The following is a 12,811-nucleotide window of genomic DNA, read 5'->3' on the forward strand; positions in this document are numbered from 1 at the left end:
AGCCACTCCACAGAGAACTCTGCCAGTGAGCTCTTTATTTCCTCAGCGGGACTCACACCTGCAGTCTAAATCTGACACATCAGGAGCAGGTTTCCATCATTGATCTACATGTCAGCGATGCACTGTGAGATGTGCTGAGGCAGCACTCTGAATTTAAAATCTGATGAATGTCTCCAAATGTCATTTCACACCCAGTCATTTACACAAATAGCTCATGTTCCCTCTGTCGCGATAAGAGACTGAGATTCTCTCTTAAGCATATTTAAAAACAGCCCCTGGTAAAGGAGAACAAAGCCAGGCGGGTTTTTTTTTTAGATTGTCAACCTTTCATCCTGTTTGTTTCATCACCTAAAATCAATTAAATTTATTTTTGGGTTCCTTGGTTTGCCTGCTAACATTCATCCATTTTTAACAGACTCGAAGGCAGTGGTTTGTCACACAGCTAATTACTATGGAAGCAAAAAGCTTCAAAACCACCATAAATGATACATTTAGAAGCAGCGCTTCTAAGAACCAGCAGAGCAAAGACTGATTTTATATTTTTTTCAGTGAAAATAAAAAAAAAAAAAGCTCTCTGTTTCATGCCTTCCATTGCAGAATAAATTACTTTGACACTACAGTGTGTCTGATCTGCAGCAGAAACATACTCATGCATGAACCTGTCAGTCACTGCCTGCTGACAGCTGGCTACCAGCCTTACATTCTGCAGTCATGTCATGCCCACTCAACCAGAGCTTTATTCTTCAACATCCTTTTATCTTTTCAAATGAAAAATGAAAAAGTGTAGTGGAGGAATCCAAAATACTAGAAATTTGGAATCAACAATGTTAAAAACAAGTAGATTAGACTTAATTTATGGAAAAAAGGCTACCTTTTATTTAAAGAATTTTGACTCTGTTAGGAGAGCTTAGAATAGAAAACTGCACTAAATGGATCATGTCAGACTATCTGTGGCTAACTTGTCAAAACATTGATAAGACAGTTAAACATGAACCAAAAATTCAACAAAGGCAACTTCAATAGACTTATTATTTAGACATGCACTGATCAGGTTTTCTTTCAATTCCTATACTTTATCCTTAGTACTGCCACAAATTAAACAGAACCACAATGGGTGGCAGTTGAAGAATCTCTCATTTTAGTTTGATTATTATTGCTTCAACTTGTAAAATCCTGGGTTCATATAGAGCCTAATATGATTTAAGAGCTGTGTCCACTGATACACGACAGCACACTAGAGTCAAATTTTGTAAACAGTTTTGAAAATTTTTTATTTTTTCAGGTTTTCTTTGCATAGTTTCCACTAGCTCTAAAAGATGTTAGATATTTATTAGCTTTTCTTGGCTAATAATCAGGTTGTTTTTTTTGTAAGCAGATGTGTTACAATTAAAAACAGTTACAACCAAATATAAAAATTAACATGATGTTCACTGCAACATATTTTATTTTTTTAGAAAAGACACTCGCACACACCTTTTTAGATCTTCCCACAACTTCTCCATACCACTGAGATCAGAACATTGTGATGGCCACACCAAAACATTAACTTTGTTGTCCTTAAGCTACTTTATAACAACTCTTGCTCTATGCTTTGTCCATTTGGAAGATCTTTTTGAGCCCATGTCAGTACAGGACAATTTGACTGTGGATAATGACACTGTTTACCAGCTTCAGCCAGAATCTAGACAAGGTCTTTGGCTTTTGCTGCACATTTTGGACCCAAATTCATTCATCTTCTGGACAGAGAACCTGTCTCCTTTCTGAGCAGTATGATGGTTGGACATTCCCATTATGTCTATACTTGTATATAACTGTTCGAACAAATGAACGCAGCACCTTTAAACATCTGTAACTTGTTCATAGGGATGAACCAGACTTGTACAGTTGCACTATTTCCTTCCTGATATCTTGGCTGATTTCCTTTGATTTTCCCATCGTGTCAAATAAGAAAGCAGTGTGTTCCAGGTATTGCCTCAAAATACGCCTACAGGTGTGCCTCCAATTAACTCAGATGTTTGCAGTTGAGGTGTCCTTCCACAAACTTCTATAAAAAGGTTTGACTCAAGTCATACAGTTTAAAAAACAGTTATCCCTGCTGCTGACCAAATGTGTTTAAACTTCTGAAATCAAGGAAAGACAAAAAAAATCTCTAAAAAAATGTTCCCGCTATGTTCTCTGGCATTTAGGAAATAGAAATAATTCAGGTAATTATCTAAAACAAAGGGCAGTTTGATCAGATTTAACTTCAGACAGTGGGGAAAAAAATGTGTGTGTTTTAGTTAATTTGGTGTATGTAAATTTTTAATTTCAATTGTACATGCATATAATTTAGATTACACCAGTCCAGCAGGGGTTACAATGTACTCACATGCCTCCTTCCACCAGCACGGACTGGACTCGGCTGCATCCTCCCGCCAGCGGAAGGTTGACTGATCCTTCTGTGAGCAGCACCCTCTTCCCCCGCAAACTGCACCGCTCAAACAGAGTGATGGATGGCAGAGAAAACTCCTGCCAGGAAAGTCAGAAGGAACATTAACAAACTCGGAGAACTGTAGATCACACAGTTCAAAATAAGAGTCATTTGAGAAGTTGCCCTGGAAACTGACCGCACTCAGACCTGTGTGCTTCTTGGCAAATAAGCTGTCTGGAAACTTGTAAAGAAGGCCTGTTTTCTAAATTGATGTAAGTGTCTTATTTGATACTGGACAACACCTTTGATGAGTACAAGGACGAAGAACTGAACTACTCAATTCTTAGCACAAAATCAACATAAAATAGTTTGAAATCAAAATACTTTACAATTTAAATTTAGTTTATGGATTGTTATAAGTTCATAAATATGTAAATCACTTTCTTGGAGTTACATAACATTTCCCTTGTTTAGAAACCACAAGGCAGCTAGATGGATTCCATTGTGGGTGGCCAGTGTTGTGGAAAAGAGTGATAATGGTATAAATAATTAGACCGCATGTGTATAATAAATTTCAAAGCATAAAATACATGATAACAAAACAATGGAAATCATATGTCCATCATATTTCATATTTCCTTAATAAAGGAAGTGTAAAAACTGGTAACACTTTGTGCACTGATAGAAAACACCAGTAGCAATCAATATTCTCTGTTAAGCGGGCTAAAATACATTTTTGAGAGCTGTACTTAAATTTTTTTAATATCTCTGTTCAAATTACTAAATCTTATCTGCCAGAACTGCCTTGCCTGTAAAATGTGTAGGTAGTCAAGACACATATATTTAAATTAATACATTGTTAACAAGGCAGCCAGTGATTTCTAACTGTTTGAATTTCAGTTCTTGGTGTTCAACTCTGTCTGTAATAGCTTAAGCAGCAAAACTAATTTCCATTTTCCTTACTCTAACGATAACCTGAGTAGTTTCCAGGGAGTAGAGCACCCCAAAAACTAATGGCAATACAATCAGTAAAAGCCTTTATCTTATTCACACTGATTTATGAAACACAGCACACAAAGAAGATGTAAAGCACTGCACCTTTAAAGGGATAAGCAACCCGAAACACAGAGGTGGGTGGAATGGCATTAGAAGAATCGACAAAATACAGACTCACAAAGCCAGCAGTCTGCAGCGACAGGATGGATGAGCTCCCACCGACACAACCCATCGCTCTCAGATCTGGGTAACTTCCTTCCTCTAACACATACATCTTCCCTGTGAAGTTCTGCCCTTCAAATGCCAGCCAGCTGAGGGTCATTTGCATGAACATGGACACAAATGCAAAGGAAAAATGAAGATTACAATGAAAACAAGTAATTTTCTTTAACATTTTTGGCATTTGTACTAATTTTATTCAATAAGCAGAACAATAAACAAATGCCAAAAAGCAAAGTGAAATATGTGTAGGCAATGCAGCGTATTTTAATCAGCTCGTACATGAAATAACTGAAAAGCAGCCTCAGAGATTTTTCTTTTCAGCTACAGCTGCTCCAACAGCCCCTACGTTCAAACTCTGCTTTTCGAAGGTTGCTGCAAAGTGTCCGTAACCACTATTGATTACGGATGTATTCAACCTGCCATAACTCAAAAACAGCAAAAGTAAAATGTTTTCCCCTCAGCGTGTGGCATTGCTCACCTCCCTGCCAGGACTTTGCAGGAAGCCACTGAGAAACCATCCTGCAGGCACTTTGCACTGTCCTCCAATACAAGGACAGAGCCCTGGAAACTGGGATCAGAGAAAAGCTGCACCTAGGGGACACAAAGAAAAGCAAAATAATAACAGAATGAGTCATGTCCCTGCACACGTAGTCAGATAAGATGGACAAGGATACAAGTTTGCACACTAATATTGTTGTGGGTAGGGCCTACCTTAAACTTGGCAGTGTTCTCAAAATCGTCCTGCAATAAAAGGAAAGAAAAATTAAACTAATTTAAAAAGAAAACTCATCTAAGGAAAGAGAATTGAAAATAAAAACACCATCTGTGCTTTATAATTGGCGACAAAATAAAGCAATTATTTTGTCGCCAATAATTGCGACAAAATTATTGGCGCAATTATTGGCGACATTTTTTTCCAACTGTTATGTACGAAGTCGATATGAAATGAATGTGCAACATAAAAGTCTACTTTTTGTACAATTGCTTAAATGGACTCAATGTCCTTGAACGTTGAGGTGAAATCATAATCAGAATTATAATCAGCAGCCTTACAGGGAGAAAAAGTGCAGCATTTTTATTAAGATTTCTCAAATCTGTTAATAAATAATCCATGTTATTGTTCTTGGAATAGTTTTTAAAGCAGTTTCTGGACAGAGTCTGCTGAGACTGTCCTATATATATTGATTAGATTCACCCTTCAAGGCAGAGAGATGCTCTACTTTATGTAAATATCTGTTTGTGAAATTGATTAAAGTTAGTAATGACCTATGTCTTAGTTTTTGTTACTCAGATCACCTGGGAAAAAAAAAAAAAAACATAATTGGAAAGAGTCAGGAGTTGATAACTTCAAGGTCTATAAATGCATTGAGCTCAGTGAAATACAGACACTCCGATCGAATGATCCCATCCGTGGGTTTATAGACTTCTGATGCATCATATTTCTCTCTCCATAGTGACAAAACAGTTTTTTTGGAATGCCTGTTTCATTTAGATTTTTGGGGATTTAACTTGTTTTAGATAAAGTGATTAGAGAAGAACACTTTAAACCAGGGGTGTCAAACTCCAGTTCTCAAGGGCCGATGTCCTGCAGTTTTTAGATGTGCCACAGGTACAAAACTCTGGAATGAAATGGCTTAATTACCTTCTAAGAAGTAAGTTCTCCAGAGTCCTGCTAATGACCTAATTATTCTATTCTGGTCTGACGCAGCAGAGGCACATTTAAAAGTTGCAGGACAATGGCCCTCCAGGACTGGAGTTTGACACCTGTGCTTTAATCAGTAAATTAATCTTTTTTTGTTTTCACTCAATATTTGACTCTACATTACATCCCGCTGCTTAAACAGTGACTGTTTACCCTCACGTTTGTAACCAAAACAGCTTTTGCATGAGTCACCTTTCTGATTATTCTTATGATGTTCCCTTTCCACAGGCCACATTTTCGTTCTTGATTTGATGGTGACTCATGGTTCTGAAGATATTTTCTCTGTGGAGAATTGCCCGAGAACTCCTGATATGTATCTGCTCCGTCTTATTATTAGATTGTGCTACAAAGATGAGTGTTGTGACTGGTCACATGCAAGCGGGTCAGAGCTGGGGAAGTGAAATCTTGTCAAACACACTCCTCTAACCTTTCCAGACCAAACAAAAACATTGGCTGTTTTAGCAACAGAATGCTAAATACGACACATTCACTGGGCCGTCTGAGTAATAAGCAGGCAACTTTTCCACCAAAGCAAAAACAGTGAGATTTCATGGTTTTCCTGTGAGTCACCGCTCTTACCAGCACGACAGGCATAGTTGAGCCAACTTTGTGCTGCAGCGCACCCCAGTCTTCTGGGCTCCCGTACAGGCCTTTCTCCAGGATGTAGGACTCGCCGCAAAAGTCCGGCTGTTCAAACACAACCCAGCTAAAGGGGAAAAAATAAACAAAGCAGTTGGGGAGGAGCATGATTTCTCAGAAAGATATGACAATTTTCAATTTCACTCTGTTTAATTATTAGTGACAGGTGAGTGTTTGATGTGACCATAATTCCTGAGAAAGATCACCACAAGATTCCAAGTCGTGCGTAATTCTCATAAGCTGCAAGAATATTTGGACAGAATCCAAACTAATACCACATTTAATGCTACGTGGTAGCATGTCAGCATTTTATTGAAAATCATCATAAGTCCTAGCGTTTTTGATCTGGTTTCTTGAATAAAAAAAAACAACAGAAAATTAAAGCAGGGGGGTGTACTTCCTTTATAAACTAATAGCATGAGAGGCAAGTCAAATTTAAACGCGTCAGAACCAATCACAGGCTCGCAGGGACGGCGGGAGAACATGGGCGAGGCGGTGCAGCCTAATGGCAGACTAGCAACGCAGAAAGAATTTCAGCACTGTGAGCTCTTCCTTGTAAAGAAGGACGCAATGTTCCGCTCTGCAGTAATAACAATCTTGTTAGTTTCTCCCTTGGGAAGCAAGTTGGCTTCCCATGGGAGCATTGCGTGTTCTGCTATTCATTATCACTATTTGCTCTCAGTTTGTTTTACTTATACACTATTAAAAAAAGCACAGACCAAAAGCAAATAGCACGGCTGCATGCTTCTTGCTACATATAAATAGAGATCATGAGTTGATGCGCGCTTTTATTCAGACAGCCACGCACCTCCTCCACACATAGTGTGAAACTGAATTTCACAATTATCCCACACCACAGCAGGGTGTGAGGCAGCATGGTCCAACGTAAACATACCTAGACAAGGAAGTACAGGCTAGAGAACTAAAAAACATTAGTGAATTTGTTCCTCTGTCTGGACCTGTCTGCCTGGGTGTGGCAGTTTTGCCGCTACACCTGAACCACAAAGAATGGCAGTAGATCAACAAGGCTTTGCAGAAGCTAATTATGAACTTGAAGGGAAGAAAAACATTTTAAAAAGAGCACACATTACTGGAATTTAGCAGGAATGTTAAGTAGTCAATATATGTTTCCAACAAAGCGTCTTTTAGTTTCATTTGCTGTTTGGACAAATAGCAAAGCCTTTTAGAATGAATATATTAAAAAGTGTCACTTACACGCCACTACTAACATCAATAGACTGCGTCTTCATGCCGTAGCCCGTGTCATCCATGTTAACAACAGGCAATGTGAGATCAACATTCACTCCAAGCTTGCCAAAGTTTCTGTCACTGAACAGCTTCAGGTGAGGACACAGAAAATCCTGCCACAAAAATAAAATCCACCAGATTCACAAATGAACAAGGTTAAGAAGAAAATGCTGAACATGTCACAGCATGCTAAAATCTGCGTTATTCACAAATCACAACACAAAAACTAGCTAAGAAGCTCATTAGTAAAATGTTTTCATTGTGCTGTTAAACACTAATTTAATGTTGATCATCCAAATTACTCCAAAAAACTATTCAGACCATCTGAAACACTAAACATGTAAAAGTATGAGAATCTCACATTATCTAATTGCTTTATTTGAAACTAAAAACAATGTTTTTTACTGGTACTAAAATATTTTACTACATTTTTGTAGGTAGAACAATGTTATCCATAATAAATATGTATTTTAATTGACAAACATAACTTAGGAAACAGCATAAATTTATAAGTCACTTAACTTGAGGAATTTTAAGATGCTGATATTTTCTCTGACTTCTCATTAAACCTTGATGTGCCTTTTTTAACCAGCATGCAGCACCACTCTAAACCTTAATGTGACAATTATCTTAGCAGCACAGTTAAAAACTGCAGTAACAATATTCAGCCTGCATAAGCATGTTGCCTTGTGTAATCAGGAAAGATAGTGCCCAGAATTCCTATTGTGAGGTTGAAATCTTAAGAATTGTGCGTAAAACGTTAGAAGTTGGTTGCACATCACAAATCTGACTGGTCAATTTTAGACAAATCCCAACACCTAATTTCAGTGTATTACATGTTTCCATCTGCTTTGATCACACATAGGCCAGAGGAATGTATTTAGTGCAGGACTCACAGATATTACTGGTCGTAACGACAGAAGCTCAAAGCCTCCCCATTCGCTGCAGTCCAGGTACTCCCCTTCTTCCAGGATGTGCTGCTGACCCTCGAATCCCGGCAGGTTGTAGCCCACCCAGCTGGAAGAGGAAAACCTCTGTACTTCAAATGCATTCACAGATTTTACTGTTTAAACAGTTTGAGAGCTGAATGCACTCGGCTTAGGACTGAGACAATGACACCTTAATTTCAACTTGCACAAGGTAAGGATGAAAAAGCGTGACAAGATGACTCACAATCCTCCAATGATTTTTAAAGATCCCACAGATTTAAGTCCCTTTGTTTCAAGGTTTGTTCCATCTGCAGCGATGCCTTCTTCTGTCTCGCAAAAGCTCAAAACATCACTGTCAATTTGTAAGCAGGAGCCCTCAAAGCCTGGCTTCTCGTACACCAAAGCCTGCAAAAAGGCACAGACAGACTGCATTCAAGACCACCCAGTTCAAAATAGTGGGTGTCATATCTTTTTAATACACTGTCGGTTTCTTTCTACTTTCCCACAAAAGCACAAAAAATAACATTGATTTGTGTGAGAATTCAAGGAGTGTCATGTTTTTTTTCTTTTTTTACATGTTCTGCAGTTGCTGAACAGCAGCACAAAGGGATGGATTTGAAAAGAAGCTTTAATTCTCACATCTCGCGTAAGTAAAATATCTGCCTTTTTTATCGCAGCATTTTAAAGTCATGGCTATTTTTGGCTCAGCGCAAGAAGAGCACAAAGACTCGATCTGAAAACATGAAGCTCAGCAGCAGAAGGCTTTTTCAAGAGGATGCTTCCAATCTGAATTTTTAACTTGCAAAGCTGACCATGTAAAAGCAAAGCAAAGTGTGCTTACCTTAACTTCGTTCGGATTCTCCACTTTGAATCCACCCTGGAAAAATGGATTAATATGTATTTATTTATATGGTATTATAAGTCCAATAATTAAAAACCAAAATATTTTGCCATTTTAGAAATAAATGTACAAGTGTCAAGCAATTACAAGTAAAAAAAAAAATAATAAAAAGAATGTCTGAGAACTGATTCCTGTCACGCCAAAAGGCTTTGTACAAAGTGACATGCCTGAACTGATTCACGTGGAAAAACAAAACGCAAGAGGAAAGACTAACAGCAATTTAAAGAGTGCATTTTAAGCTGCTAATTAGCCTTGCAAAGACAATGCTCCCTTGCATTTCTCTAACATGGTGTCACTGATATTGTAGCACAGCAGCATTTTCTAATAAGCCCCAAACAAAACAAATAGTTACAGGATGATGTGAGAGACAGTAGGTTTATCATGGACTTGCATAAAATGTAAAGACAAATTATGACTGTGTGTCCAACTGTCTTGGGTAATGACTTTAATTTACAGAATGCAACTTGAGGAGAGATTAGCACAATCCTTTCAGAACCTTTGAATGGATTTCCACCCAACAACAGCCCAATCTAATGCATTTTAATATAGCTTTATGTGACAGACCAACACAAAGTACTGCAAAACAGGAAGCCCAAAAGTACATGGTTTCCAAAGTTTTGTACAAATAAAAATCTAGAAAGCCAAATGTAAATTTGTGCTCTGCTCATTTTATTCTGATACCCCTATATATAAAAAACCTCCAGCAGCTCCAACTTAAGACATCACCTAAACAGAAAAACTAACACTCTGAATGTAGCTGTTCACCTACAAAGTATGGCAGTGCCAGTGTTATGCTGTTAACAGGTACAGGGAAGCTTGGCATAAGTATGGAAAGATGAACTGTGCTAAAAAGCCATTCATTAAAAAAAAAAAAAAAAAAAAAAAAAAAAAAAATAGAGAACATGAGAACATTTTATCAGCTACAGTATTTACAGGGTAGTCTAAGCAACATAGAGCTAGATAACTCAAACATCCCAAGATAGCTGGGCTCCTGTTCACATAAGGCACGGAGAATACTGAGTAATTTTGATAAAATGATATTGAAACTATTTATATATGTTTATCAGTGTAGATCATCCCCTCTAAGTACATAAAATGAAATTGAAAATTCGGACCGTGATGGTCAAAAAGGGAAGCACAGCGGGAAATATTTTCGAAAATTGCCCTGCAGAAAATGAATCAGAGGTCAGTGAAGCAAAAATGGCACTTTATGATGTATTAAATTTTTCTCTGAAGCCAAATACTTCAGAGACATAATTAAGTTGGCTTATTTTCAAGGCCACCTTAAACATATTTCAGCTGGAGAACCAGCAGATGATGCTAATTCCTCTTAGCAATACAAGCTGCGGGCAATGAAATTAATGTATTTAAACATAAAAAGAAATTGCTTTTTTTACAAACAGAGGTCATTGTGTCTTAAATCTTGCAGGTTTTATAACTCAAAAATTGCCAGAAGCGCAAACAAATGGCTTGTGAGAAATTTCCATCTGTCCTTGCTTGCATTCTGATTTCAGGGAGCTTTACTGTTTATTTTTCCAGTTTGAACCTTGAAACATATTTCCTTAAGCATGAAGTGCAAAGAAATTTGAATGTTTTTTTTTTATTTTATTTGGACAAAAAATGTCAATCTGCTACTGTACTGTTTTTAAATTTCCTGAGAGTGTGGTCACACTTGCAAAACACCATTTACAGATATGGCACTTGTTAGCAAAAGACTGAGAATATTTTATGTTTGACTACAAACATAAAAGTTTTCAGCAAAACCAAACATATAACTAACTCATAGCTATAAAAAAAAACATTTACCAGACTGGCAACTAGTAGTGATTGAACTGTTATATGCATAAGAGGATACACACACATACTTACCATTTTAAGTGGTCTAAGAGATCCGACAAATGGTGAAGGAAAGCCCCAAGCCTCAGGAACAGGATACGCTCCTTTTTCCAGCACACCTACCATGCCTTCGAATCCCGGATCACTGAACACCAGCCACCTGACAGAAGATGCACCAAAGACCAAACATTACCATCTTATTTATTACTATGTCAACATGTCCCTCTATGTTATACTTAGCTGCACCCAGTATGGTTTCAGAATCACGGGAAGTCATGGCCTGATGTAGGTGGTTATTTATAGTGAATAGTGGAAGCACATGGTTCTCACACTTACAATAATAATCATCATTAGTATGAGTATTATGATTAGTACTATAAGCGGAAATCTTTTCTGTTAATTTCACTGGAATTTCTTGTGATAGACTACAAAAAATTGTAAAGTGGAACAAAAAATAAAAAAAATATATTTAAAAATATTTCACAAATAATAAAAATGATCTTAATAAGACAATGTCTGTAGTTTGTCATGAGCTTAGTAGGGAACTCAGTGAAATGTGGATACTGTTCATGACCTCAAATGCACCATACCCACAGTCAAACATGGTAGTACCATTATGGTATGGGGATCTGCTTCTTTAGCACAAACAAGAACTGATGGGAGGATGAATGCAGCTGAATGCAAAACAATCTTGGACATAAAGCTTTTAGAGGCTCCAAAAGACTTAAATCTGGGATGTAGGTTTACCTTCCAGCAAGATAAGAACCCCAAACACACAGCAAGATCTATGATTCAATGATTCAGTGATGTTTTATGTTGTAATGTGATCATGTGAAAAAGTTCACGTTTACATAATTCGACTAAGAGAACAAAGCTGAAGCTCTCTCACAGGAAAGACTTCAACATTTCCTGCTGCGTGCAGCACTTAAGAGTGGTGAAATCAGGCTTTTTAATAGGGTTTGGTTTTATACCTCTGTCAGACATGAGTGAAACAAACTTGAATGAAAAACAAAAGATGCTTGTTTTAGAATGAATGCCAGAGGAATGGCATGCTGCAGTTCAAAGTGGTTTTCTTCATATTTAAGTTTTAGCGTGGGCAGCCTTTGTTGCCCCCTTTTCTCTGGCATTTCGAACACAATGCCAATGCCTCATACCGATCACCATATGTGAGCCTCTGGCAGGAAAAAACAAACCCATCCCTTTCAGCCACCGCTGAGGAAGTAATACCAGGAGGCGATGCCAGCCTCATTCTGCTAAGTAAAGGAATAGCTTCACTCCATTTGGCTGGAACAAAACCACATCTGCTACACAGTCGTCTCCACTCGAAGCAGGGGAAAAGTTATGCAGGTTGAGCAACTGAAGGAAATCTTTGAGGATTATCTAACTAGATGTAATCCGACATCTATCACTTTTGTTTAATCTGTGAAGGTAGTCAGATTAAATTCTTCATCGATAGGCAAAGCCACAAAAAGCAGCTATGAAGCACAAATTTAATAGCAGCATTGTCTACTGGGACAGGGCACAAAATGTCCTAAATGCCAACACCTCTCCTGTGGAAAAAAAAATCCCACATTTTGCCAAGTTGACATCTTTGTCTGGTTTTCACTCTTCATCTAGTCTTCAACTATTTCCTTTTTTTCTGACATGCACCAGCAGGACAGACATTCCCAGGCTTTCTAAAGAGCACAAATGAGAAGAAACAAAACATAAATGAAGAAGGTAATGATTATTATCACTCATCTTCCACAAAGAAAAAGATTTTACTAGTCAGAGAACCTCTGATGAGTCTGCCAGTCGATATAAAAAGCAACACAAGTGATGGCAAATAGGAGTAACACATATGCATCTAACTACATTTTCTTTTGTCTTTTGGAGCCTCGGGGTATTTTCTCAGTAGTTTTACTCAACACTAATTGCTCACGCTAACA

The 12,811-nt window shown here is 37.7% G+C and overlaps 1 protein-coding gene across 2 annotated transcripts in view; it reads right to left on the reverse strand.

Moving 5' to 3' along the window:
* Positions 1 to 12,811, reverse strand: part of LOC122825786 (beta/gamma crystallin domain-containing protein 1-like) — a 33,624-nt gene that overhangs the window by 4,831 nt on the left and 15,982 nt on the right. For both annotated transcript variants that reach the window (XM_044107343.1, XM_044107342.1), the window contains 10 exons: positions 10,917 to 11,043; positions 8,988 to 9,023; positions 8,391 to 8,551; positions 8,114 to 8,234; positions 7,185 to 7,330; positions 5,910 to 6,036; positions 4,340 to 4,369; positions 4,107 to 4,219; positions 3,585 to 3,717; positions 2,369 to 2,508 (listed from right to left, as the gene is read on the reverse strand). In XM_044107343.1, coding sequence (XP_043963278.1) covers positions 2,369 to 2,508; positions 3,585 to 3,717; positions 4,107 to 4,219; positions 4,340 to 4,369; positions 5,910 to 6,036; positions 7,185 to 7,330; positions 8,114 to 8,234; positions 8,391 to 8,551; positions 8,988 to 9,023; positions 10,917 to 11,043 — 1,134 coding nt within the window. The remainder of the gene's footprint in view (positions 1 to 2,368; positions 2,509 to 3,584; positions 3,718 to 4,106; positions 4,220 to 4,339; positions 4,370 to 5,909; positions 6,037 to 7,184; positions 7,331 to 8,113; positions 8,235 to 8,390; positions 8,552 to 8,987; positions 9,024 to 10,916; positions 11,044 to 12,811) is intronic.

This window comes from Gambusia affinis, linkage group LG22, assembly GCF_019740435.1.
Source record: "Gambusia affinis linkage group LG22, SWU_Gaff_1.0, whole genome shotgun sequence".
Classification (NCBI taxonomy): Eukaryota; Metazoa; Chordata; class Actinopteri; order Cyprinodontiformes; family Poeciliidae; genus Gambusia; species Gambusia affinis.